The sequence below is a fragment of the Lithobates pipiens genome, unplaced genomic scaffold (genome assembly GCF_037356315.1).
Source record: "Lithobates pipiens isolate NorthernLeopardFrog02 unplaced genomic scaffold, aLitPip1_a1.2 Scaffold_19, whole genome shotgun sequence".
Lineage (NCBI taxonomy): Eukaryota > Metazoa > Chordata > Amphibia > Anura > Ranidae > Lithobates > Lithobates pipiens.
Genome location: NW_027507764.1, coordinates 595174019 through 595199070, shown reverse-complemented (window position 1 = coordinate 595199070; position 25052 = coordinate 595174019). Strand labels below are relative to the sequence as shown.

At 46.2% G+C, this 25052-nt stretch overlaps 2 protein-coding genes across 5 annotated transcripts in view; both read left to right on the top strand.

Annotated features, from left to right (window-relative positions):
* Nucleotides 1-6539, top strand: part of LOC143997816 (retinoic acid receptor responder protein 2-like) — a 46168-nt gene extending 39629 nt beyond the window's left edge. For both annotated transcript variants that reach the window (XM_077493631.1, XM_077493630.1), the window contains exon 5: nucleotides 280-6539. In XM_077493631.1, the coding sequence (XP_077349757.1) occupies nucleotides 280-307 (28 nt within the window). In that variant the 3' untranslated portion in view covers nucleotides 308-6539. The remainder of the gene's footprint in view (nucleotides 1-279) is intronic.
* Nucleotides 6540-10712: 4173 nt separating this feature from the next.
* Nucleotides 10713-25052, top strand: part of LOC143997813 (retinoic acid receptor responder protein 2-like) — a 45770-nt gene continuing 31430 nt past the window's right edge. The window contains exons 1-2 of one of the 3 annotated variants that reach the window (XM_077493626.1): nucleotides 10734-10869; nucleotides 12457-12557. The gene's annotated coding sequence lies outside the window, so the exon portion shown is untranslated. Of the gene's footprint in view, nucleotides 10870-11699; nucleotides 11721-12456; nucleotides 12558-25052 lie in introns of those variants that run through there. The other 2 variants (XM_077493625.1, XM_077493627.1) reach the window with 2 other exon arrangements.

Genomic DNA, 25052 nt, shown 5'->3' with positions numbered 1-25052 from the left:
CGACTCCCCCCTATCTACCCCCTTGACCCACTCCCCCCTATCTACCCCCTTGACCCCACTCTACCTTATCCTCTCTTAAACCCAACCCACCCTCTTACCACTCTACCCCTTCCTTTCCCTTTCTCTCCATTTTCTGTACCCCCTGCACCCTTTCTAACCCCTACTCCACCCCTCCCCCCCCTCTACCCTGTCTTCTTCCCCCTTCTCTAACAATTCCTCATCTCTCCATTCACTATCCCTCCTCCTCCCTCTGCCCATTCACCCCCATACAATCTCCAGGTCCCCTCTTGAAAATGAGAAGCCATGATTGGAATATGAGAGAATATGAATAAAGGACCATTTCATACATACGGACCCCCATTGTAAATTACCAGAGAAGTGGCCACTGTCTATGGAGTTGCTATAGGATAGAAGACATCATGTGTTTTATATGAGGGCCCTTAAAAAGGAACTCCACTATGAACTATTTTATATAAACAGACCAACATCACAAAACATCGGAGAAAATTCAAAAAGAGAAGAAAACTTCAACATCAATCCTCTATGATAAGTCTCTATGGATATAACAGTCAGGCACATGTGAGGATGTAATATAAACAGGAGCTGTGTTCAGTCATTCTTCACCCTGAGGATGTCATTGTTGGTAATAAAGATGGCGATGTACAGTTGGTCCATATGGCTTCCAGTAGGACAATATCCAGGAAGAACCCGGGGCTGGGCTTCCAGAAGATTCTCCTGTTCCCCCCATAGTACCCCCACAAGTAGTGAAACAAGTATGAGAGTGATGACCCATATCTGTACCTTTAAAATAAGAGTAGGCAATAGCAGCTCCCATATTTTAATCCAGATAGCAAATCATGACATCACCCTGAGATCATGACATCACCCTGAGAACATCACAACACCATAAGACCATGGATTTTCTCTGAGACATGACATCCTGCTGAGAACATGACACCATCCTAAGAACATGACACCATCCTGAGAACATGACATCCTCCTGAGAACATGACACCCTCCTGAGAACATGACATCCTCCTGAGAACATGACACCCTCCTGAGAACATGACACCATCCTGAGAACATGACATCATCCTGAGAACATGACACCATCCTGAGAACATGACACCATCCTGAGAACATGACACCCTCCTGAGAACATGACACCCTCCTGAGAACATGACACCATCCTGAGAACATGACATCATCCTGAGAACATGACACCATCCTGAGAAAATGACATCCTCCTGAGAACATGACACCCTCCTGAGAACATGACACCATCCTGAGAACATGACACCCTCCTGAGAACATGACACCCTCCTGAGAAAATGACACCATCCTGAGAACATGACATCCTCCTGAGAACATGACATCCTCCTGAGAACATGACACCATCCTGAGAACATGACATCCTCCTGAGAACATGACACCCTCCTGAGAACATGACATCCTCCTGAGAACATGACACCCTCCTGAGAACATGACACCATCCTGAGAACATGACACCATCCTGAGAACATGACACCATTCTGAGAACATGACATCATCCTGAGAACATGACACCATCCTGAGAACATGACACCATCCTGAGAACATGACACCATTCTGAGAACATGACACCATCCTGAGAACATGACATCCTCCTGAGAACATGACACCATCCTGAGAACATGACATCATTCTGAGAACATGACACCATCCTGAGAAAATGACATCCTCCTGAGAACATGACACCCTCCTGAGAACATGACATCCTCCTGAGAACATGACATCCTCCTGAGAACATGACACCATCCTGAGAACATGACACCATCCTGAGAAAATGACACCATCCTGAGAACATGACATCTTCCTGAGAACATGACACCATCCTGAGAACATGACACCCTCCTGAGAACATGACATCCTCCTGAGAACATGACATCCTCCTGAGAACATGACATCACATGACATCCTCCTGAGAACATGACACCATCCTGAGAACATGACACCATCCTGAGAAAATGACACCATCCTGAGAACATGACATCTTCCTGAGAACATGACACCATCCTGAGAACATGACATCTTCCTGAGAACATGACACCATCCTGAGAACATGACACCCTCCTGAGAACATGACACCCTCCTGAGAACATGACATCCTCCTGAGAACATGACATCCTCCTGAGAACATGACATCCTCCTGAGAACATGACATCCTCCTGAGAACATGACACCATCCTGAGAACATGACACCATCCTGAGAACATGACACCATCCTGAGAACATGACATCCTCCTGAGAACATGACATCCTCCTGAGAACATGACATCCTCCTGAGAACATGACACCATCCTGAGAACATGACACCATCCTGAGAACATGACATCCTCCTGAGAACATGACACCATCCTGAGAACATGACACCATCCTGAGAACATGACACCCTCCTGAGAACATGACACCATCCTGAGAACATGACACCATCCTGAGAACATGACACCCTCCTGAGAACATGACACCATCCTGAGAACATGACACCATCCTGAGAAAATGACATCCTCCTGAGAACATGACACCATCCTGAGAACATGACACCATCCTGAGAACATGACATCCTCCTGAGAACATGACACCATCCTGAGAACATGACACCATCCTGAGAACATGACATCCTCCTGAGAACATGACACCACCCTGAGAACATGACACCATCCTGAGAACATGACACCATCCTGCGAACATGACACCACCCTGAGAACATGACACCATCCTGAGAACATGACACCATCCTGAGAACATGACACCACCCTGAGAACATGACACCATCCTGAGAACATGACACGCTCCTGAGAACATGACACCATCCTGAGAAAATGACACCACCCTGAGAACAATCCTGAGAACATGACACCATCCTGAGAACATGACACCATCCTGAGAAAATGACACCATCCTGAGAACATGACATCCTCATGAGAACATGAAACCATCCTGAGAACATGACACCATCCTGAGAACATGACACCACCCTGAGAACATGACATCACCCTGAGAACATGACATCCTCCTGAGAACATGACACCATCCTGAGAACATGACACCATCCTGAGAACATGACACCATCCTGAGAACATGACACCCTCCTGAGAACATGACACCATCCTGAGAAAATGACATCCTCCTGAGAACATGACACCATCCTGAGAACATGACACCATCCTGAGAACATGACACCATCCTGAGAACATGACACCACCCTGAGAACATGACATCACCCTGAGAACATGACATCCTCCTGAGAACATGACACCATCCTGAGAACATGACACCATCCTGAGAACATGACACCCTCCTGAGAACATGACACCATCCTGAGAAAATGACATCCTCCTGAGAACATGACACCATCCTGAGAACATGACACCATCCTGAGAACATGACACCATCCTGAGAAAATGACACCCTCCTGAAAACATGACATCACCATGAGATTGTGGCCTTCACCTGAGACATTAGATCACTTTAAGACTGTGACATCACCCTGAGATCATGACATCATCCTCAGATCATGACACTCCAATAGGACATGATCTTACCTTGAGATTATGATATCGCCTTGAGAGAACATTACATTCCTCTGAAATCATGACATCACCCGGAGCATGTGACTTTACCCTAAGAACATGGCATCACCCTGAGGAGATGACATTACCCTGAGATCATGACATCACCCTGACATCTTGATATTCCTCTAGGACAAGACATCACCCAGAGAGCATAACATTACAATGAGATTGTGGCCTTCAACTGAGACATGACATCATCCTGAGGAGAAGACATCGACATGAGATCATGATATCACCTTGAGAACATTCCTCTGAAATCATAACATTAATGTGACTTAAGAACATTACATAACACTAAAGAGATGACATCAACCTAACAATGTGACATCACCCTGACATCATGATATTCCTTTAGGACAAGACATTACCCTGAGAATATGACATCACCATGAAATTGTGGCCTTCAACTGACACATGACATCAATGTGACATCACCTGGTCCCTGAGACATGACATCACCCTGAGAATGTGACATCACCCTGAGAATGGGATTAGATTGATTGCATTGCCCTCAGGTGACAATCAAACACCTAAGTATAAGTGTGCCCCATTCTATGTAATCTATAAATGCAGAATAAAGGAATAATGGAGGCACATATAAAAAAATATACAAATTTTAATAATTTTCACTAAAAATACGTACATATTCAATGCAAAATATTTGTAATGAAGCAATATGGGACACGGTGGTTCTATCCTAGGGGGTCACACCGAATAAATACTTCCTGTGTGGCAATATTCAGAAAATGCCCACACTTTGATGCGGCGTCCCTCCTGGTAATTCCCACGGTCCTCATAGATTGAAAAGAATTGCTCGCTCTACGCGTTTCCTGACCTGAAATGTCGCTTCTTCAGGAGCTTCAGTAATTCTATTTTGGAGAAACATGCTCAAGTTAAAATACAGTAGAAACCTGGCAGGGTGGTGCAGACGTGTGCATGTACGTGAGCTCACCAAGAATATGGTGCTTAGACCAACAGATTCAACACTCATCTATACTGGAAATAATGACCGCTGAATAACCCCCTCCAAATGGATATGACAACCAGGGACACCAGAGCCAAGCAGTACCTACAACAGAGGCACGAGTACTGAGATGTGGGGGATGTACACGTAGGCTTGATATATAATTGTATAGTAATAGTAATAAGTATTGATATAAACTACTTCAATTCTAGTTGGAGCGTAGTATAGTATTTGATCCCATACTTACAGAAATTGAACATCAGTGGGTTTAACCTAAAACCCGCAGAGAATTGGCATAGGGATACTATATATCGTTTTTGGTTTCAGCGTATCATTACTGCTCACTGACTGGTTGCTAGAGGTTACAGTGTATCATTACCGCTCACTGACTGGTTGCTAGAGGTTACAGAACATATTACAGCTCACTGGCTAGTTGCTAGAGGTTACAGCACATGATTTCTGCTTGTTGATTGGTTGCTAGAGATTACTGTGGATATGACCTCAGGGGGGCATGATATACATATCAATGCCACCGGCCGCCTCTATTTACATAAGAATGCTGGTAATTTACATGTAAATACAGGGTTTCCAGGTGAGTCATCTGGGACTCAGCACAGGACTAAAACCTCAAAGGGTGAGCGAATTTAAACCAGGATAGTTTGCAAGTATGAAGCAGCTGCTTTGGGCCCCACAACAATGACAGGGCCCAGGGCAGCTGCCCCTTTTGCCCTGCCTTAAAAACGGCCCTGAATGTGACCCCCAAAAACCAGACCACAAAAGTTCATTACAAGACATTCTGCCCGAAACACCAACAACTTCGCACTTGCATGCAAAAACAAAACAAAAAAGGACTGCGGGAATTACCAAGAGGGACGCCACGTCACAGTGTGGGCATTTTCTGAATATTGCCACGCAGGAAGTATTTACTAAGTGTTACCCCCTGGGATAAAACCACCGTGTCCCATATTGCTTCATTACAAAATATTTTGTGTTGTGTACGTATATATTTGTAGTGAATTATTAAAATTTGATTATTTTTTTCATCTGTGCCCAAAAAAAACATTATTCCTTTATTCAGCATCACCCTGAGAAGAAGACATCACCATGAGAAGAAGACATCACCATGAGAAGAAGACATCACCATGAGAAGAAGGCATCACCCTGAGGAGAAGACATCACCATGAGAAGAAGGCATCACCCTGAGAAGAAGACATCACCCTGAGAAAAGGACATCACCCTGAGAATAAGACATCACCCTGAGAAAAAGACATCACCCTGAGAAGAAGACATCACCCTGAGAAGAAGGCTTCACCCTGACAATAAGACATCACCCTGAGAAGAAGACATCATCCTGAGAATAAGACATCACCCTGAGAAGAAGACATCACCCTGAGAAGAAGACATCACCCTGAGAAGAAGAGATCACCCTGAGAAAAAGGCATCACCCTGAGAAGAAAACATCACCCTGAGAAGAAGACATCACCCTGAGAAAAAGGCATCACCCTGAGAAGAAGACATCACCCTGAGAAGAAGGCATCACCCTGAGAAGAAGACATCACCCTGAGAAGAGGGCATCACCCTGAGAAGAAGACTTCACCCTGAGAAGAAGGCATCACCCTGAGAAGAAGACATCACCCTGAGAAGAAGACATCACCCTGAGAAGAAGACATCACTTTGCTGACTCTGCTCGGGTAAACAGGCACTCACCCATTGGGTGGAGCACAAACACATCTCCCATTTATTAATGCCCGCCATTAGAGAATAGAGAGTGGAACGTGTGTAGAGCGGAGTGCTCCTTTATGCCCGTATATATCATTGAGGTCATATATATCATTCTCAATATTATTTGGTGGAGTCTATGGTATCAATATACAGCAAGATATGATTTATACTTTATTATCTGTAACTTATTATATATTCTATAAATATGCTCAATGAATGTATCAAAGTCTGAAAGATAATTGTCTGTAAGGTTGATTCATTGTTCTATTTCTAGGTCCGTCTGATTTTTTTATGTAGAAACGATCGGATTAGCCCACACACGATCGGATTGTCTGACGGTCTGATTCCATCGGGCCTAGTCTGCTGGAAAGTCCAGTCGCGTGTACGCGGCATTAGTGATGTAAAAGATATATATATGCTAAATTTCAAGAAGATTGGATAATATTTAGAGGTTGCACACTTTGATCTGTTTGGTAAAAGTTGGCAAAAAATAAGATTTTTCAATGGTAATTACTTTTATTGGGAAAACTGGAAATCACAAACTTAATATACTATTAAAACGATACACTAAGCCATGGGGTCTTCAAACTATGGCCCTCCAGTTGTTCAGGAACTACAATTCCCATCATGCCTAGTCATGTCTGTGAATGTCAGAGTTTTACAATGCATCATGGGATGTGTAGATTCACAACAGCTGGAGGGCCGTAGTTTGAGGATCCCTGCACTAAGCTGAATAGGTAATATGATAGGCAAAACATGTGTTCCATTAATCTACTTTGAACGATGCAATCCCTTGTGTTCTGTCACGTCGTGGATCCCAAACCATTCAAAGAACGTCTTTGTTTTATTAGTAACGAAATGGCTCAGGTCTTTTCCTACAAAAACCATGTTTTTACCCTCTAATCGTTACACTTCCTTTTCCTTTGCAGGTTCGGTTTCTAAATTTTTCCTTAACAGCCTGAGTAATACGTTCGTCCAAAAAAAGCCAATCCTACGTTTGTTTCGGGAAGATACCAAAGGTGTCTCTTAGTAACCCTGAGGGCAAATTTTTTGACGTCTGCATCGGGGTGCTCAAAAGCTGTAGCATATCCAAATCATTCTTTGGAGCCCATTGACTTAAAATTGCCTCATGCCAAAAGCGAACATATACGAGGCTGACAAAATGTGCAACCCATTTCATTCCTTCCAATTGTTTTTGAGGAATATTCAATTGTTTAGTGAAGAGGGCAATTTTAAGTGCATGTATTGCCTTTGCCATCCACCATGCTTGATGCCGTGCCCCCTGGGATCCTGGAACTGAAGTGGTTTTTAGACCAACCTCCTAGGTACAGGAGTGAGAGTTGTAATAACTCTTTGTAGTCTTTTCTTGGATGACTTCCGTCTTTTAGGACATTTTGGATGTAGTTAACCGTTTTCACTCGTTGTTCTTCTAGAAAGCCTTGAACGGGACGTTCTTCATCCAGCATTGGTGTATATGACTTACAAAGAATTACCGCTCTAAGGTAATGACTTCTCCCAAAACAGCTGTCTCCACAATCCCACAGGGTGCTGGCTCTGTTTGCAACAGGAACTGAAGTAGAAAAGATGTAGCTGGATAGCCGCACTCCGAATTATTTAACTTTATTTCAAAAATGTAATTAAAATCATAGCATCTAGGCTGGTAAACAGACTAACTGCACAGCCGCTGACATGTTTTACACCAGACACGGTGCTTAGTCATAGCTGTGACTAAGCACCGTGTCCGTGTCCGTAGCCTAGATGCTATGATTTTAATTACATTTTTGAAATAAAGTTGAATAATTCGGAGTGCGGCTATCCAGGTGTATATGACTTCTTACCAAGTGAAGCCCACAGACTTTGCTTTGATAAAAGTGATCAATGTGTGCAACACTTAAATATTATCCAATCTTCTTGAAGTTTGGCATATATATCTTTTACATTACTGAGACTCGGGGGGTAAGCAAAGTCATATGAAAATCACATCTTTGGAAAAATGAAACACCCTATTGTCTGTGTTGTCTGTAAGAAACAAAGAGAACCCAGAATCCTTATCCTGTACAAAGTTTTCCCCTCCAATCTATGGGGGTACCATTGTCTCTGTAGGGTGCGCCCCTCCTCCAGTCTATGGGGGTACCATTGTCCATGTACAGTGCGCCCCTCCTCCAATCTATGGGGGTACCATTGTCTCTGTAGGGTGCGCCCCTCCTCCAATCTATGGGTATACCATTGTTTCTGTAGGGTGCACCCCTCCTCCAATCTATGGGGGTACCATTGTCCATGTACAGTGCGTTCCTCCTCCAATCTATGGGGGTATCATTTTCTCTGTACAGTGCGCCCCTCCTCCAATCTATGGGGGTATCATTTTCTCTGTAGGGTGCGCCCCTCCTCCAATCTATGGGGGTACCATTGTCCATGTACAGTGCGCCCCTCCTCCAATCTATGGGGGTACCATTGTCCCTGTACAGTGCGCCCCTCCTCCAATCTATGGGGGTACTATTGTCCCTGTACAGTACACTCCCTCCTCCAATCTTTGGGGGTACCATTGTCCCTGTACAGTGCTCCCCTCCTCCAATCTATGGGGGTACCATTGTCTCTGTACAGTGTGCCCCTCCTCCAATCTATGGGGGTACCATTAACCCTGTACAGTGCAGCCCTCCTTCAATCTATGGGGGTACCATTGTCTCTGTACAGTGTGCCCCTCCTCCAATTTATGGGGGTACCATTGTCCATGTACAGTGCGCCCCTCCTCCACAGGGATGGAGTGGTGAGGGGATGAGGGGTAAGAGGTGGAGGGGTGAGGTTTGGAGGGGTGGGGAGTGGAGTGATAAGAGGTGGAGGGTGAGGGTTGGAGGGGTGAAGGATGAGGGGGGTGAGGAATGGAGGGGTTAGAGGTGGAGGGGTGAGGTTTGGAGGGGAAAGAGGTGGAGGGGTGAGGGTTGGAGGGGTGAGGGATGGAGGGGTGATGGATTGAGGGATGAGGGATGGAGGATGGAAGGGTGAGGGATGGAGGATGGAGGGGTGAGGGATGGAGGATGGAAGGGTGAGGGATGGAGGATGGAGGGGTGAGGGATGGAGGATGGAGGGGTTAGGGATGGAGGAATGAGGGATGAAGGGATGGAGGATGGAGGGGTGAGGGATGGAGGGATGGAGGATGGAGGGATGAGGGATGGAGGGGTGAGGGATGGAGGATGGAGGGGTGAGGGATGGAGGAATGAGGGATGGAGGATGGAGGGGTGAGGGATGGAGGATGGAGGGATGGAGGGATGAGGGATGGAGGGATGAGGGATGGAGGGATGAGGGATGGAGGGATGAGGGACGGAGGGGTGAGGGATGGAGGATGGAGGGGTGAGGGGTGAGGAATGGAGGATGAAGGGGTGAGGGATGAAGGATTGAGGAATGGAGGATGGAGGGGTGAGGGATGGAGGAATGAGGGATGGAGGGATGGAGGATGGAGGGGTGAGGGATGGAGGGATCAGGGATGGAGGATGGAGGGATGGAGGATGGAGGGATGAGGGATGGAGGGGTGAGGGATGGAGGATGGAGGGGTGAGGGATGGAGGAATGAGGGATGGAGGATGGAGGGGTGAGGGATGGAGGGGTGAGGGATGGAGGGGTGAGGGATGGAGGATGGAGGGGTGAGGGGTGAGGCATGGAGGATTGAGGGATAGAGGGATGAAGGATGGAGGGGTGAGGGATGGAGGATGGAGGGATAGAGGGGTGAGGGATGGAGGATGGAGGGGTGAGGGATGGAGGGATGGAGGGGTGAGGGATGGAGGATGGAGGGGTGAGGGATGGAGGATGGAGGGGTGAGGGATGGAGGATGGAGGGGTGAGGAATGGAGGATGAAGGGGTGAGGGATGGAGGATGGAGGGATAGAGGGATGGAGGGGTGAGGGATGGAGGGGTGAGGGATGGAGGATGGAGGGGTGAGGAATGGAGGATGAAGGGGTGAGGGATGGAGGATGGAGGGATAGAGGGATGAGGGATGGAGGGGTGAGGGATGGAGGATGGAGGGGTGAGGAATGGAGGATGAAGGGGTGAGGGATGGAGGATGGAGGGATAGAGGGATGAGGGATGGAGGGGTGAGGGATGGAGGATGGAGGGGTGAGGGATGGAGGATGGAGGGGTGAGGGATGGAGGATGGAGGGGTGAGGGATGGAGGATGGAGGGGTGAGGGATGAGGGATGGATAATGGAGGGGTTTGTGTCCAAGGGAGGGACAGGATGTCGCTTTGCTTGTTATGGTTTGTAGTTGTGAATCATTTCTCGGTAAATTGTATCACTCTGGGAAGTTCCATCAATTTCAATAAAATCTTTCAGAATTCAAATCTGCCCACAAGTCCCCCTCCCTCTTAGATGTCCCGCCCCCCCCCCCAACCCCTCGGATGCCCCCACTCCTCTGCTGAGATGGTTCTGGGGGGTTAACTGCCCCCCTTCCCTCTCTGGGCCGGCCCCGCACTTCCTCTGCCTCTCCTCCTCTTCCCTGTTTTTCTCCTCCACTGTCATTCCAAGAACCCTCCAGAGATCCGACGGACCCCCTGCAACCCAACCGGAGCCACAGACCAGACACACGTATGTATTATATACTCTATATACAGACCAGACACACGTATGTATTATATACTCTATATACAGACCAGACACACGTATGTATTATATACTCTATATACAGACCAGACACACGTATGTGTTATATACTCCATATACAGACCAGACACCCGTATGTATTATATACTCCATATACAGACCAGACACACGTATGTATTATATATTCTATATACAGACCAGACACATGTATGTGTTATATACTCTATATACAGACCAGACACGCGTATGTATTATATGCTCCATATACAGACCAGACACGCGTATGTATTATATACTCCATATACAGACCAGACACACGTATGTATTATATACTCTATATACAGACCAGACACACGTATGTATTATATACTCCATATACAGACCAGACACACGTATGTATTATATACTCCATATACAGACCAGACACACGTATGTATTATATACTCTATATACAGACCGGACACACGTATGTATTATATACTCCATATACAGACCAGACACACGTATGTATTATATACTCTATATACAGACCGGACACACGTATGTATTATATACTCCATATACAGACCAGACACACGTATGTATTATATACTCTATATACAGACCAGACACACGTATGTATTATATACTCTATATACAGACCAGACACACGTATGTATTATATACTCCATATACAGACCAGACACACGTATGTATTATATACTCTATATACAGACCAGACACACGTATGTATTATATACTCCATATACAGACCAGACACACGTATGTATTATATACTCTATATACAGACCAGACACACGTATGTATTATATATTCTATATACAGACCAGACACACGTATATATTATATACTCTATATACAGACACGCGTATGTAGTATATATTCTATATACAGACACGCGTATGTATTATATATTCTATATACAGACACACGTATGTATTATATATTCTATATACAGACCAGACACATGTATGTGTTATATACTCTATATACAGACACGCGTATGTAGTATATATTCTATATACTGTGTGTTGTACTGTATATAATACATGGTGGACTCATAGGTGTCTCAGGAAATGAAAGTGAAAGTCTGACTGGTATAACACGATCGATATACAGAATGTGAGTCCAGCACACCCCCATATTCTCCTATAAAGGGGACCTCCACTGAGTACAAGGAGGCTGGAGCTGATATGTAACCACATTGTGTTACTGTGTGCAATAGAGAAATGTCACAACTCCTCCGAGAGACACAAACTATACAAAGTACAACCCGGAATGATAGAGATTAGTAGAGAATTACTAGAAAAGATAAGGAAGGATCCATGGAGGCGGATTTACTAAGGGAACCGAGAACCTTCACTCTGTATTCCATATCTAGACATTTCTAAGTCCATCACAACACTGCATGACTGATCCTCAATGTTATATAAGGTATAGAAATGTATAAATTGGGTGTTTCCAATCTGTGTTTTTATATATACAATATTTGTTTTACAAATAAACATTTCATACATGATAAAGGATTCACAGAGAACTATGGTTTAGCTAAAACCCAATTCCTGTCTGCAGTACCCACCATTAATCAAGAGCTGCCCCCCACAGTACCTCTTCTTCACCACAAGATGTCCTCAGTCTTCCAGCCTGCACGATATCCATCTTCACCCAATCAGGTAAACTGAGGAATGACTGTTAGTGCAGGAATTGCAGGCCCCGCCCTCTGTGCACAGAGCGGAGAGTGATGCTGTCGTTGGTGGAACACGAGGCACACAACTGGGCCTTAACATGTCAGAACATCCACAGCCCCCAGCTGTAAAGGCTTGCTTTGTCTGACTGAAACCTCAAAAGCAGCTATGTGTCTAAAAGGGAATGTGGTGGGGGGAGGGGGTCACTGATCTGGAAAGGGTGGAATCAAAGCTCTGCAGTGTAAATCTCAGCTTGAGCCACTGAGCTCTGTAAACAATATGATTTTTGCAAGAGGAGCTCAAATCTAAGATTGTAACCTGCTGGCTGGATATAAGAATTCAAAATATTTATATTTCTCATGTTTACATAACAAAGAACAGGAAACATTGTTTTTAGATTTTATTAGTCCTGATCATAAAAACAAAGAGAGGAAATAAGTACAAATCTATGATCAGTCTGACCTGTCACCTCATTGGCTCTCTATGACCAGCTTTCACTACATTGGCTTAGAGGGATCACATGACATCATCCTGCCTATGACTGTAGTAATAATACAATGTATCCATACACATAGCCAATCTCCTAGTTCTATACAATGTATCCATACACATAGCCGATCTCCTAGTTATATACAATGTATCCATACACATAGCCGATCTCCTAGTTATACACAATGTATCCATACACATAGCCAATCTCCTAGTTATATACAATGTATCCATACACATAGCCAATCTCCTAGTTCTATACAATGTATCCATACACATAGCCAATCTCCTAGTTCTATACAATGTATCCATACACATAGCCGATCTCCTAGTTATATACAATGTATCCATACACATAGCCGATCTCCTAGTTATACACAATGTATCCATACACATAGCCAATCTCCTAGTTATATACAATGTATCCATACACATAGCCGATCTCCTAGTTATACACAATGTATCCATACACATAGCCAATCTCATAGTTATATACAATGTATCCATACACATAGCTGATCTCCTAGTTATATACAATATATCCATACACATAGCTGATCTCCTAGTTCTATACAATGTATCCATACACATAGCCGATCTCCTAGTTATATACAATGTATCCATACACATAGCTGATCTCCTAGTTATATACAATGTATCCATACACATAGCTGATCTCCTAGGTATATACAATGTATCCATACACATAGCCGATCTCCTAGTTATATACAATGTATCCATACACATAGCTGATCTCCTAGTTATATACAATATATCCATACACATAGCTGATCTCCTAGTTCTATACAATGTATCCATACACATAGCCGATCTCCTAGTTATATACAATGTATCCATACACATAGCTGATCTCCTAGTTATATACAATGTATCCATACACATAGCCGATCTCCTAGTTCTATACAATGTATCCATACACATAGCCGATCTCCTAGTTATATACAATGTATCCATACACATAGCTGATCTCCTAGTTATATACAATATATCCATACACATAGCTGATCTCCTAGTTATATACAATGTATCCATACACATAGCCGATCTCCTAGTTATATACAATGTATCCATACACATAGCCGATCTCCTAGTTCTATACAATGTATCCATACACATAGCCGATCTCCTAGTTATATACAATGTATCCATACACATAGCCGATCTCCTAGTTCTATACAATGTATCCATACACATAGCCAATCTCCTAGTTATATACAATGTATCCATACACATAGCTGATCTCCTAGGTATATACAATGTATCCATACACATAACCGATCTCCTAGTTATATACAATGTATCCATACACATAGCAGATCTCCTAGTTATATACAATGTATCCATACACATAGCAGATCTCCTAGTTATATACAATGTATCCATACACATAGCTGATCTCCTAGTTATATACAATGTATCCATACACATAACCGATCTCCTAGTTATATACAATGTATCCATACACGTACGGCTCATATGATCTGCTGGTCGGTGTTGATGGAGCCATCAGAAAACAGAAGAGTCGGCATTCCGTCTGGCAGGATGGAACCTCTTCCTGTAAACAGGCCATGGTTTCCTCACACTCCCATCATGGGGATTGTTTCCACTTCATCTGCTCCGGGGTAGAGAGGTCACCGGAGGGAGGAGAGGACTTCTCATGGGAAGGTCCCGTGTCTCGGGTTGGCAAAAAGCAGACAAATAATTCTCTATTGCGTGGGAAGTTTTTCTGTTCTGTATACGTCTCCTGCCTTTTTCTGGATTTACGGAGGAGTTTGAATATCTACCATTTATATATATATATTTATGGTCGAAGCCCTATGGCCGATACGGATATGAACAAATAGACTTACCATAAGATTAACAACATGAAATGGATCTGAAGTGTGCCCTGGTCTGATGGTCGGTATACCAAAATAAGGGGGCATACCCTAGATTAGAAATTAATATTTTGTGAAGAGAAATGAATTTGAGAAATGCCCTGAAAAGGGGATGGGGGGGGGGGGGTGGCTGCCGCGCACCAGAAACCGACAAAGACCACAGGCGAGCGGGCTGGTTAAATACCCTCCGGGCTCCTCCCATAAATTCAGGTCACCATACTGGCCTTCCTACTTATGGTCGAAGCCCTATGGCCGATACGGATATGAACAAATAGACTTACCATAAGATTAACAACATGAAATGGACCTGAAGTGTGCCCTGGTCTGATGGTCGGTATACCAAAATAAGGGGGCAAAAACATTCAGGTAGGGGTGTAGTTTTATTAGTTTTAGCTTAATTAGTTGAGCAAGTTTGGTGAATGATTGTGCCATTTCCAACTGCTTAGTCTCTCAATGACGTGACTTGGGACCCATGCCAACATGCTGCCAAGGGTGCTCAAATACCAAAGAGTGAGCACGGTATGGACCGGGGTCGAGGTGTAGGCTGCGTAGAAGAACCCCATGTGTTTGGGAAACTGGCAGGTACACAAGTGTTAGCACGAAAAGGTAATAGGGGACTAGAGTTTACGCGTTCCGGTGGGAGTGACAGTAGGTAGTCAAGTATGGTTACTCGACACCAAGCACTGCTTGTTCTATAGAGATGGACGTCTATCCTGGAGCCAGATTGCTGGGTTTTTAGACACTGCAAGGTGGAGGATGAAATGGTGTTGGTAGCGAGCCAAGTGACGACTACGCAGAACTTGGCCTGCGGGATTGCTGAAGGCCTGGAATGAACATACAATGGACATTAAACTGGTGCCGCCAAGATAACTGCAGCAGTCTGCGCAGGAAGGACACAACCGAGAGCGGTCCAGACCTGGCTTCAACAACAAGATGAGCCTCGGCCCAGTTGTCGGTGGTGAAAGCCACAGCCTGTCCTGTCCTGACATGACCCCAGAGTCGAGAGGCTGTCATGACCGGGTATAGCTTGAAGAGGGAGGAAGTCCAGGTAAACCCGGGGTTTAGGAGTATCCCTGATGCCATGGTTCTGTAAACCAGTGGTGGCCAAAAATTGCAGCGAAGCCTGTGGAGGCTGCGGCATCTGTCACTACCAGGGGTGACAGGGGCATCGTAGATGGTCTAAACATCGCTACACCAATCCATGCAGTAAGGAACCTTCCGACATTGATAGGTCTGCTATTGCCACTGCATCTAAATTAAGGATCTGAGAGGGGTCCTGTGTCCGTGAGAGGAAGACCAGGAAGCGTGACATAAAGATAGACCCTGGGGAATGGCCCGTATTGCAGATTTGAACATTTGTCAGGTGGTGTCTGTGTAGAACCTGGCTGCCAGTGCTACCAACAATAAATTGGCTAGGCCATGGAAAACCACAAAGGGCCAGGTAGATGGCCGCTTGGATGACTAGACTGGGGAATATGCGAGGATTTTATATGTCCCTAAATATGGCAGTTGTGATGGGCGAGCATTTGCCGTTGGCTATGGGCTGATGCCCCTGGATGCCTCGTAGTGGGGATCTTACTGTATGGGCCGTAAAGACAGATGGCTCTCCGGGCCCTGTAAGAATAAGAAATGCTGAATGCTGGCTAGGTATAGCCTGAGCGTGTTACAGGAAGAAGCCAGTTGCGTGTGTCAACACGATCCTGGTGCAGGACAGAAGTTGAACTCAACTGTCCTAAGGGAGAGACAGACAGCCAGGAAACGGTGAGTGGCTTGTAAGAAAAGCCACAGGAGACAAGTGGCCAATTAAGTGCTGCTGAAAACCATGTGTGGCCAGTTTGTGTGCCACTGAGAATGTGCTTGCAAAAGAATGATTGCAAGAAGTTATGCTAAGTCGCGAGCCTTGGCATGATTGCAAAAGTTGTGTTTAAACGTGTGCTTGCGACAATTGCGCGGGAGTTTGTCACTGGAGATGTGTTCATAGTGACTGTGAGAAATTGGTGTTACCGCATGTGCACTGCGAAGACTGCAGGAGTTGTGCTTGAACGTGTGTTTGGATGCGTGCTTGCAACGATTGCCAGATGTTATGCCAAGATGCGTGCTTGCAACGATTGCAAGATGTTATGCTAGGAAGCGTGCCTGCAACGATTGCAAGAAGTTATGCCAGGATGCGTGCCTGTAACGATTGCAAGAAGTTATGCCAGGATGCGTGCCTGTAACGATTGCAAGGAGTTATGGTAGGATACATGGGTAGCCAGGTCAGAAAAGACAGAAGTCCATCCAGTCCAACCACAAATCAAATAAATAAAATATCACACAACCCGACACACCCAATTCTACACCCACAGCTGATCCAGAGGAAGGCAAAAAAAAAAACAGCAGAGCATGCCCAATTTGCTACAGCAGGGGAAAAAATTCCTTCCTGATCCCTCGAGAGGCAATCGGATTTTTCCCTGGATCAACTTTACCTATAAATATAAGTACCCCGTTATATAACCCTTTCATGACTAAGCCTATTTTTGGAATTTGGTGTTTACAAGTTAAAATCCATATTTTTTGCTAGGAAATTACTTGGAACCCCCAAACATTATATATATTTTTTTAGCAGAGGCTCTAGAGAATAAAACGGTGATTGTTGCAATATTTTATGTCACACGGTATTTGCGCAGTGGTGTTTTAAACGCAACTTTTTGGGAAAAGGGACACTTTCATGAATAAAAAAAAAACAAAACAGTAAAATTAGCCCAATTTTTTTGCGAAATGTGAAAGATAATGTTACGCCGAGTAAATAGATACCAAACATGTCACACTTTATAATTGCGCGCACTTGTAGATTGACGACAAAGTACGGTACCTAAAAATCTCAATAGGCGACGCTTTAAAAAATTTTTACGGTTACCAGGTTAGCGTTACAGAGGAGGTCTACTGCTAGAATTATTGCTCTCGCTCTGACGATCGCGGCGATACCTCACATGTGTGACTTGAACACCGTTTACGTACGCGGGCGCGACTTCCGTATGCGTTTTCTTTGCTTCGCGAGCTCGCGGGGACGGCGGGCGCTTTGAAAATTTTTTTTTTATTTTTTTATTTATTTTATTTATTTTTAAATGACTAAATTGTTTAAAAAAAAAAAAAAAAAATTTGATCACTTTTATTGCTGTCACAAGGAATGTAAACATCCCTTGTGACAGTAATAGGTGGTGACAGGTACTCTTTATGGAGGGATCGGGGGTCTAAAAGACCCCCCACCCCTCCTTTACACTTCAATGTATTCAGATCGCCGAAAAAGGCGATTCTGAATACCGGATATTTTTTTAAAACCGGCGCCATTGGCAGCCGAGTAAACGGGAAGTGACGTCATGACGTCGCTTCCGTGTTTACGATGAGGAGACTGGAACGAAGCCGATTACGGCTTCGTTCCAGTTCCTCCCCAGCAGCCAGAGCCGACGGATCGCAAATCGGTGCTCCCGATCGAGCGGGAGCACCGGTAACAGCGGCGAGAGGCGGCGGGAGGGGGGGACGTCCCCTCCCGCTCCTCCGGCATAACAGCCGAGCGGCTTTTAGCCGCATCGGTTGTTATGCCTGGATAGCCAATCGCCTGCTGTAAAAAACGGTACCGGGATGATGCCTGCAGGTGCGGGCATCATCCCGGTATACCCCCCGGAAGCCGAGTACGCAGATGTGCGTACGCTCGGCGGGAAAGGGTTAATGTACATTTAGGAAAGTATCCAGGCTTTTCCTAAAGCAATCTTATTGAGCTAGCCAGAACTGCCTGCTAGCAATGATTGCAATAAGTTTGTGCCTGGACATCTGCTTGCAACGATTGCAAGAGGTCTATGCTCGAATGCGTGCTTGCAATGATTGCAAGAGGTCTATGCTTGAATGTGTGCTTGCAACGATTGCAAGAAGTCTATGCTTGAATGTGTGCTTGCAACGATTGCAAGAAGTCTACGCTTGGATGCGTGCTTGCAACGATTGCAAGAAGTCTACGCTTGGATGCGTGCTTGCAATGACTGCAAGAAGTCTACGCTTAGATACGTGTTTGCAACGATTGCAAGAAGTCTATGCTTGTATGCGTACTTGCAATGACTGCAAGACGTCCATGCTTGAATGCGTGCTTGCAACGATTGCAAGAAGTCTATGCTTAAATGCGTGCTTGCAACGATTTGCAAGAAGTCTATGCTTGAATTCGTGCTTGCAACGATTGCAAGAAGTCTACGTTTGGATGCGTGTTTGCAACGATTGCAAGAAGTCTACGTTTGTATGCGTACTTGCAACGACTGCAAGACGTCCATGCTTGAATGCGTGCTTGCAACGATTGCAAGAAGTCTACACTTGAATGCGTGTTTGCAATGATTGCAAGAAGTCTATGTTTGGATGTGTGCTTGCAATGATTGCAAGAAGTCTACGCTTGAATGCATGTTCGCAACAATTGCAAGAAGTCTACGCTTGTATGCGTACTTGCAACCACTGCAAGACGTCCATGCTTGAATGCGTGCTTGCAAAGATTGTAAGAAGTCTATGCTCAAATGCGTGCTTGCAACGATTTGCAAGAAGTCTATGCTTGGATGCGTGCTTGCAACGATTGCAAGAAGTCTACGCTTGGATGCGTGTTTGCAACGATTGCAAGAAGTCTACGCTTGTATGCGTACTTGCAACGACTGCAAGACGTCCATGCTTGAATGCGTGCTTGCAACGATTGCAAGAAGTCTACACTTGAATGCGTGCTTGCGAAGATTGTAAAAGTCTATGTCTGGATGCGTGCTTGCAACGATCGCAAGAAGTCTATGCTTGGATGCGTGCTTGCAACGATTGCAAGAAGTCTATGCTTGGATGCGTGCTTGCAACGATCGCAAGAAGTCTATGCTTGGATGCGTGTTTGCAAAGATTGCAAGAAGTCTACGCTTGAATGCGTATTTGTAACGACTGCAAGACGTCCATGCTTGAATGCGTGCTTGCAACGATTGCCAGAAGTCTGTGCCTGGGAATGTGTTTGCAATGATTGCAGGGAGTGTATGCTTAGGTGCGTGCTAGCAGCGATTTGCAAGAAGTTGTTTCTTGGATGTGTATGGAATGAATCCGATATGAATCGGTCGTACGAATGAAAACAACTGGAGCACGCCGGAACGAATCGGTGCATGTCGGATGCGACCGACTCGAATCGGGGCACGGTATATGACGGTCAATTTAATGAAAAAACCTGTTATGACAGAGGCATAAGCTGGTCGTGTGACTGATGATGAACCGGACTCTGGAGCATGCACTGAAATGAGGCTAAAGCACTGGGGCACACCGTAACGAATCGGTGCATGTATGCAACTGGATTTGAAACGGAGCGCAGTACGTGGCGGTGAAATTATTTTTATTGCCATGACAGAGGCACGAATCGATCATGCCGCTGTTGCGACTGTCCGTTAATCGTGCATGCTCTGAAGCATGTACTGAAATGTGGCTGAAATACCTGGGGCGCGCCGAGACGAATTAGTGCACGATGCGACTGGATTCGTATTGGAGCGTAATACGTGACAGTGAAAATGATTTCCCATGACAGAGACATGAATCAGAGAACCGAAACCTGCAACCGATAATGAATCCTGACTCTGGAGCATGTACTGAAATGAGGCCGTAACCAACTGGGGCACATCGGAACGAATCGGTGCATCACGGATGCGACTAGATTTGAATCGGAGCACGGTAAGTGACAGTGAAATGAGTGACAAAAGTTTGCCATGACAGAGGCCCGAATCGGTCGTGCCGCGATTGCGACTGACAACGAACGGGACTCTGGAGCATGTACTGAAATGAGGCCGAAAAAAAACCTGGGGCACGCCGGACGAATTGGTGCATCATAGATGCGACTGGATTCGTATCGGAACGTGATACGTGACGGTGAAATGATTTCCCATGACAGAGGCACGAATCGGTGCGCTGCAACCTGCGACTGACAACGAACGGGACTCTGGAGCACGTACTGAAATGAGGCCGAAAAAAAACCTGGGGCACGCCGGACGAATTGGTGCATCATAGATGCGACTGGATTCGTATCGGAACGTGATACGTGACAGTGAAATGATTTACCATGACAGAGGCATGAGTCGGTGACTCGACAAATGGGACTCTGGAGCATGTACTGAAATGAGGCCGAAAAAGCAACTGGGGCACACCGGGACGAATCGGTGCATTGTGGATGTGACTGGATTCGAATCGGAGCGCGGTAGGTGAGAGTGAAATGATTTGAAATGGTTTGAAATGGTTGAAATGGTTCGGCCTTGATATGGCACTGACCGGTGTCCATCAAATCCACGAGAAACATCGATTAGCCTGTGGAGCAAAAAACAGTGAGACACGCCTAAACGAAGCTGTGTCTTTGCATCGGTGTGAGGTACACAAACACAAAAGAAATGTTTAGTATGATAACGTAACGAGTAGTAGACAGACGTCGCGGCTGTGTGTAGGGTTTTACAAATAACTTGTAAGTTTGATATCGAGGTTTAGTGACGAGACATTTACAATGTATGAAATGACAAGTCAACCGAAAAAACCCTACCTGCGACCGCCGAAACGACGTGTTAGTACGTGAATTGCAAACGGGAACGAGGACCTCGAACAACTACGAAACGGTAACTCACGGACGCTAACGAGTTTCGAAGAGTCGTCTTAGTGACGTCATGCCGCGCACCGGAAACCGACAAAGACCACAGGCGAGCGGGCTGGTTAAATACCCTCCGGGCTCCTCCCATAAATTCAGGCCACCATACTGGCCTTCCTACATATATATATATATATATATATATATATATATATATACACACAGTATCTTACAAAAGTAAGTACACCCCTCAGTCACATTTTTGTAAATCTTTTCATGTGACAACACTGAAGAAATGACACTTGTCTACAATGTAAAGTAGTGAGTGTACAGCTTGTATAATGCCGCGTACACATGACAGGTTTTTCCGACGGCGTTCCGCTGAAACTGTCTTGCGTAAACACAATCACACCAAAGTCCGATCGTTAAGAACGCGGTAACGTTCAACACGTACGGCGGGACTAGAAAAATGAAGTTCAATAGTCAGTAGCCAATAGCTTCCGTCTAGCACTTGCTTCAGAGCATGCGTCGTTTTTGGTCTGTCGGAACAGCATAGAGACGAGCGCTTTTCCCGATAGGAATTGTTTCCATCGGAAATATATAAAACATATTCTATTTCTAGGTCCATTAGAATTTTTGTAAAAAAACATCCGATGAGGCATACACACGATCGGAATATATGATGAAAAGCTTCCGTCTGACTTTTTCTGACATTCCGCTCGTGTGTACGTGGCATAACAGGATAAATTTCCTGTCCCCTCAAAATAACTCAACACACAAACTGCTGGCAACAAAAGTCAGTACACCCCTAAGGCCGCGTACACACGCGCGGACTGTTGGCCCAACCTTGTCCGCTGAACAGTGTTTGGGCGGACAGTCCGCTCGTGTGTGGGCTTTCAGCAGACAGTTTCAGCGGACAGTTGGACGGACAAGGTTTTACGGAAATTCCGAAAAACTGTCCGCTGAAACCTTGTTTCAACGAACAGTCCGCCCGTGTGTAGGCTTGTTCGTCAAACTAAGTTCCGCGCATGCTCAGAAAGGATTTTCAAGCCGAAAGTTATAATGCAGTGTATAGGACGTCGTATTTTGCGTCCCGTCGTACGTGCCGTTCACGTCATCGCGCACGGTTTCAGCAAACTGTTCGTTCGTCGTGTGTGGCCATGTCCGTCCATGCTAAGTTTGAGCGGACTGTTCGCTCAAACTGTTGGACGGACAAAGTTGGGCCAACAGTCCGCGCGTGTGTACGCGGCCTTAGAGAAAATGTCCAAATTGACCTCAATTAGCCATCTCCCCGGTGTGATTTGGGAGCAGGTGTGTTAAATTTGGTGTTATCGCTCTCTCATACTGGTCACTGGATGTTCAACATGGCACCTCATGGCAAAGAACTCTCTGAGGATCTGAAAAAAAGAATTGTTGCTCTTCATAAAGATGGCCTAGGCCAGTGATGGCGAACCTTGGCACTCCAGATGTTTTGGAACTACATTTCCCATGATGCTCCTGCACTCTGCAGTGTAGCTGAGCATCATGGGAAATGTAGTTCCAAAACATCTGGGGTGCCAAGGTTCGCCATCACTGGCCTAGGCTATAAGAAGCCAATACCCTAAAACTGAGCTGCAGCACGGTGGCCAAGACCATTCAGTGGTATAACAGGACAGGTTCCACTCAGAACAGGCCTCGCCATGGTATACCAAAGAAGTTAACTGCACATGCTCATCGTCATATCCAGAGGTTGTCTTTAGGAAATAGACGTATGAGTGCTGCCAGCATTGCTGCAGAGGTTGTAGAGGTGGGGGGGGGGGGGGGTCAGCCTGTCAGTGCTCAGACCATACGCCGCACACTGCATCAATGTGCACAATGGAAGCACAAGAGCGCTGGGGTCACTGGAGACACTGGGGGGGTCAATGGAGGCACAGGAGAGCTGGTGTTGCTGGAGACACCGGGGTCATTGGAAGAACAGTTGCGCTGGGGTCACTGGAGACACTAGGGGTAAATGGAAGCACAGGAGCGCTGGGGTAACCAGAGACACTGGGGGTTAATGAAGGCACATGAGCGCTGGGGTCACCGGAGACACTGGGGGTCAATGGAGTCACAGGAGCACTGGGGTCACTGGGGGCACAGGAGCGCTAGGGTCGCTGGAGACACTGTGGGTCAATGGGAGCACAGGAGCGCTGGGGTCACTGGAGACAAGAGGTCACTGGGAAGACAGGATTGCTGAGGTCACTGGAGACACTGGGGGTCAATGGGCGCACATGAGTGCTGGGGTCGCTGGAGACACTGGGGATTAATGGAGGCACAGGAGCATTGGGGTCGCTGGAGACACTGTGGGTCAATGGGGGCACAGGAGAGCTGGGGTCACTGGAGACACGGGGGGTCAATGGGGGCACAGGAGTGCTGGGGTCACTGAAGACATTGGGGGTCAATAGAGGCATAGGAGCGTTGCGGTCGCTGGAGACATTGGGGGTCAATGGAGGCACAAAAGCGCTGGAGTCGCTGGAGACAAGATGTCACTGGAAAGACAGGAGTGCTGAGGTCACTGGAGACACTGGGGATCAATGGAGGCATAGAAGCACTGGGGTCACTGGAGAAACTGGGAGTCAATGGAGGCACATGAGCGCTGGGGTCACTAAAAACACTGGGAGTCAATGGGGGCACAGGAGTGCTGAAGTTACTGGAGACAAGAGGTTACTGGAAAGACAGGAGTGCTGAGGTCACTGGAGACACTAAGGATCAATGGAGGCACAGGAGTGCTGGGGTCACTGAAGACATTGGGGGTCAATGGAGGCACAGGAGTGCAGGAGTCACTGGAGACAAGATGTCACTGGAAAGACAGGAGTGCTGAGGTCACTGGAGACACTGGGGATCAATGAAGGCATAGGAGCGCTGGGGTCACTATAGACACTGGGAGTCAATGGGGGCACAGGAGTGCTGAAGTCACTGGAGACAAGAGGTTATTGGAAAGACAGGAGTGCTGAGGTCACTGGAGACACTAAGGATCAATGGAGGCACATGAGCGCTGGGGTCACTGGAGACACTGGGGTTCAATGCAGGCACAGGAGTGCTGGGGGTAAATGGAGGCACATGAGCACTGGGGTCACTGGAGACACTGGGGGTCAATGCGGGCACAGGAGCGCTAGGGTCACTGGAGACACTTGGGGTCAATGGAGGCACAGGAGAGCTGGGATCACTGGAGACACTGGGGATCAATGGAGGCACAGGATTGTTAAGGTCACTGGAGACATGCATTCACCGGAGAGAGGAAGGGTCAATGGAGACACAGGAGCACTGGGGTCACTGGAGACACTGGGGGTCAATGGAGGCACATGAGCGCTGGAGTCACTGGAGACACAGGAGCACTGGGGTCACTGGAGACACTGGGGGTCAATGGAGGCACATGAGCGCTGGGGTCACTGGAGACACTGGGGATCAATGTAGGCATAGGAGTGCTGGAGACACTGGGGGTCAATGGAGGCACAGGAGCGCTGGGGTCATTGGAGACGCTGGGAGTCAATG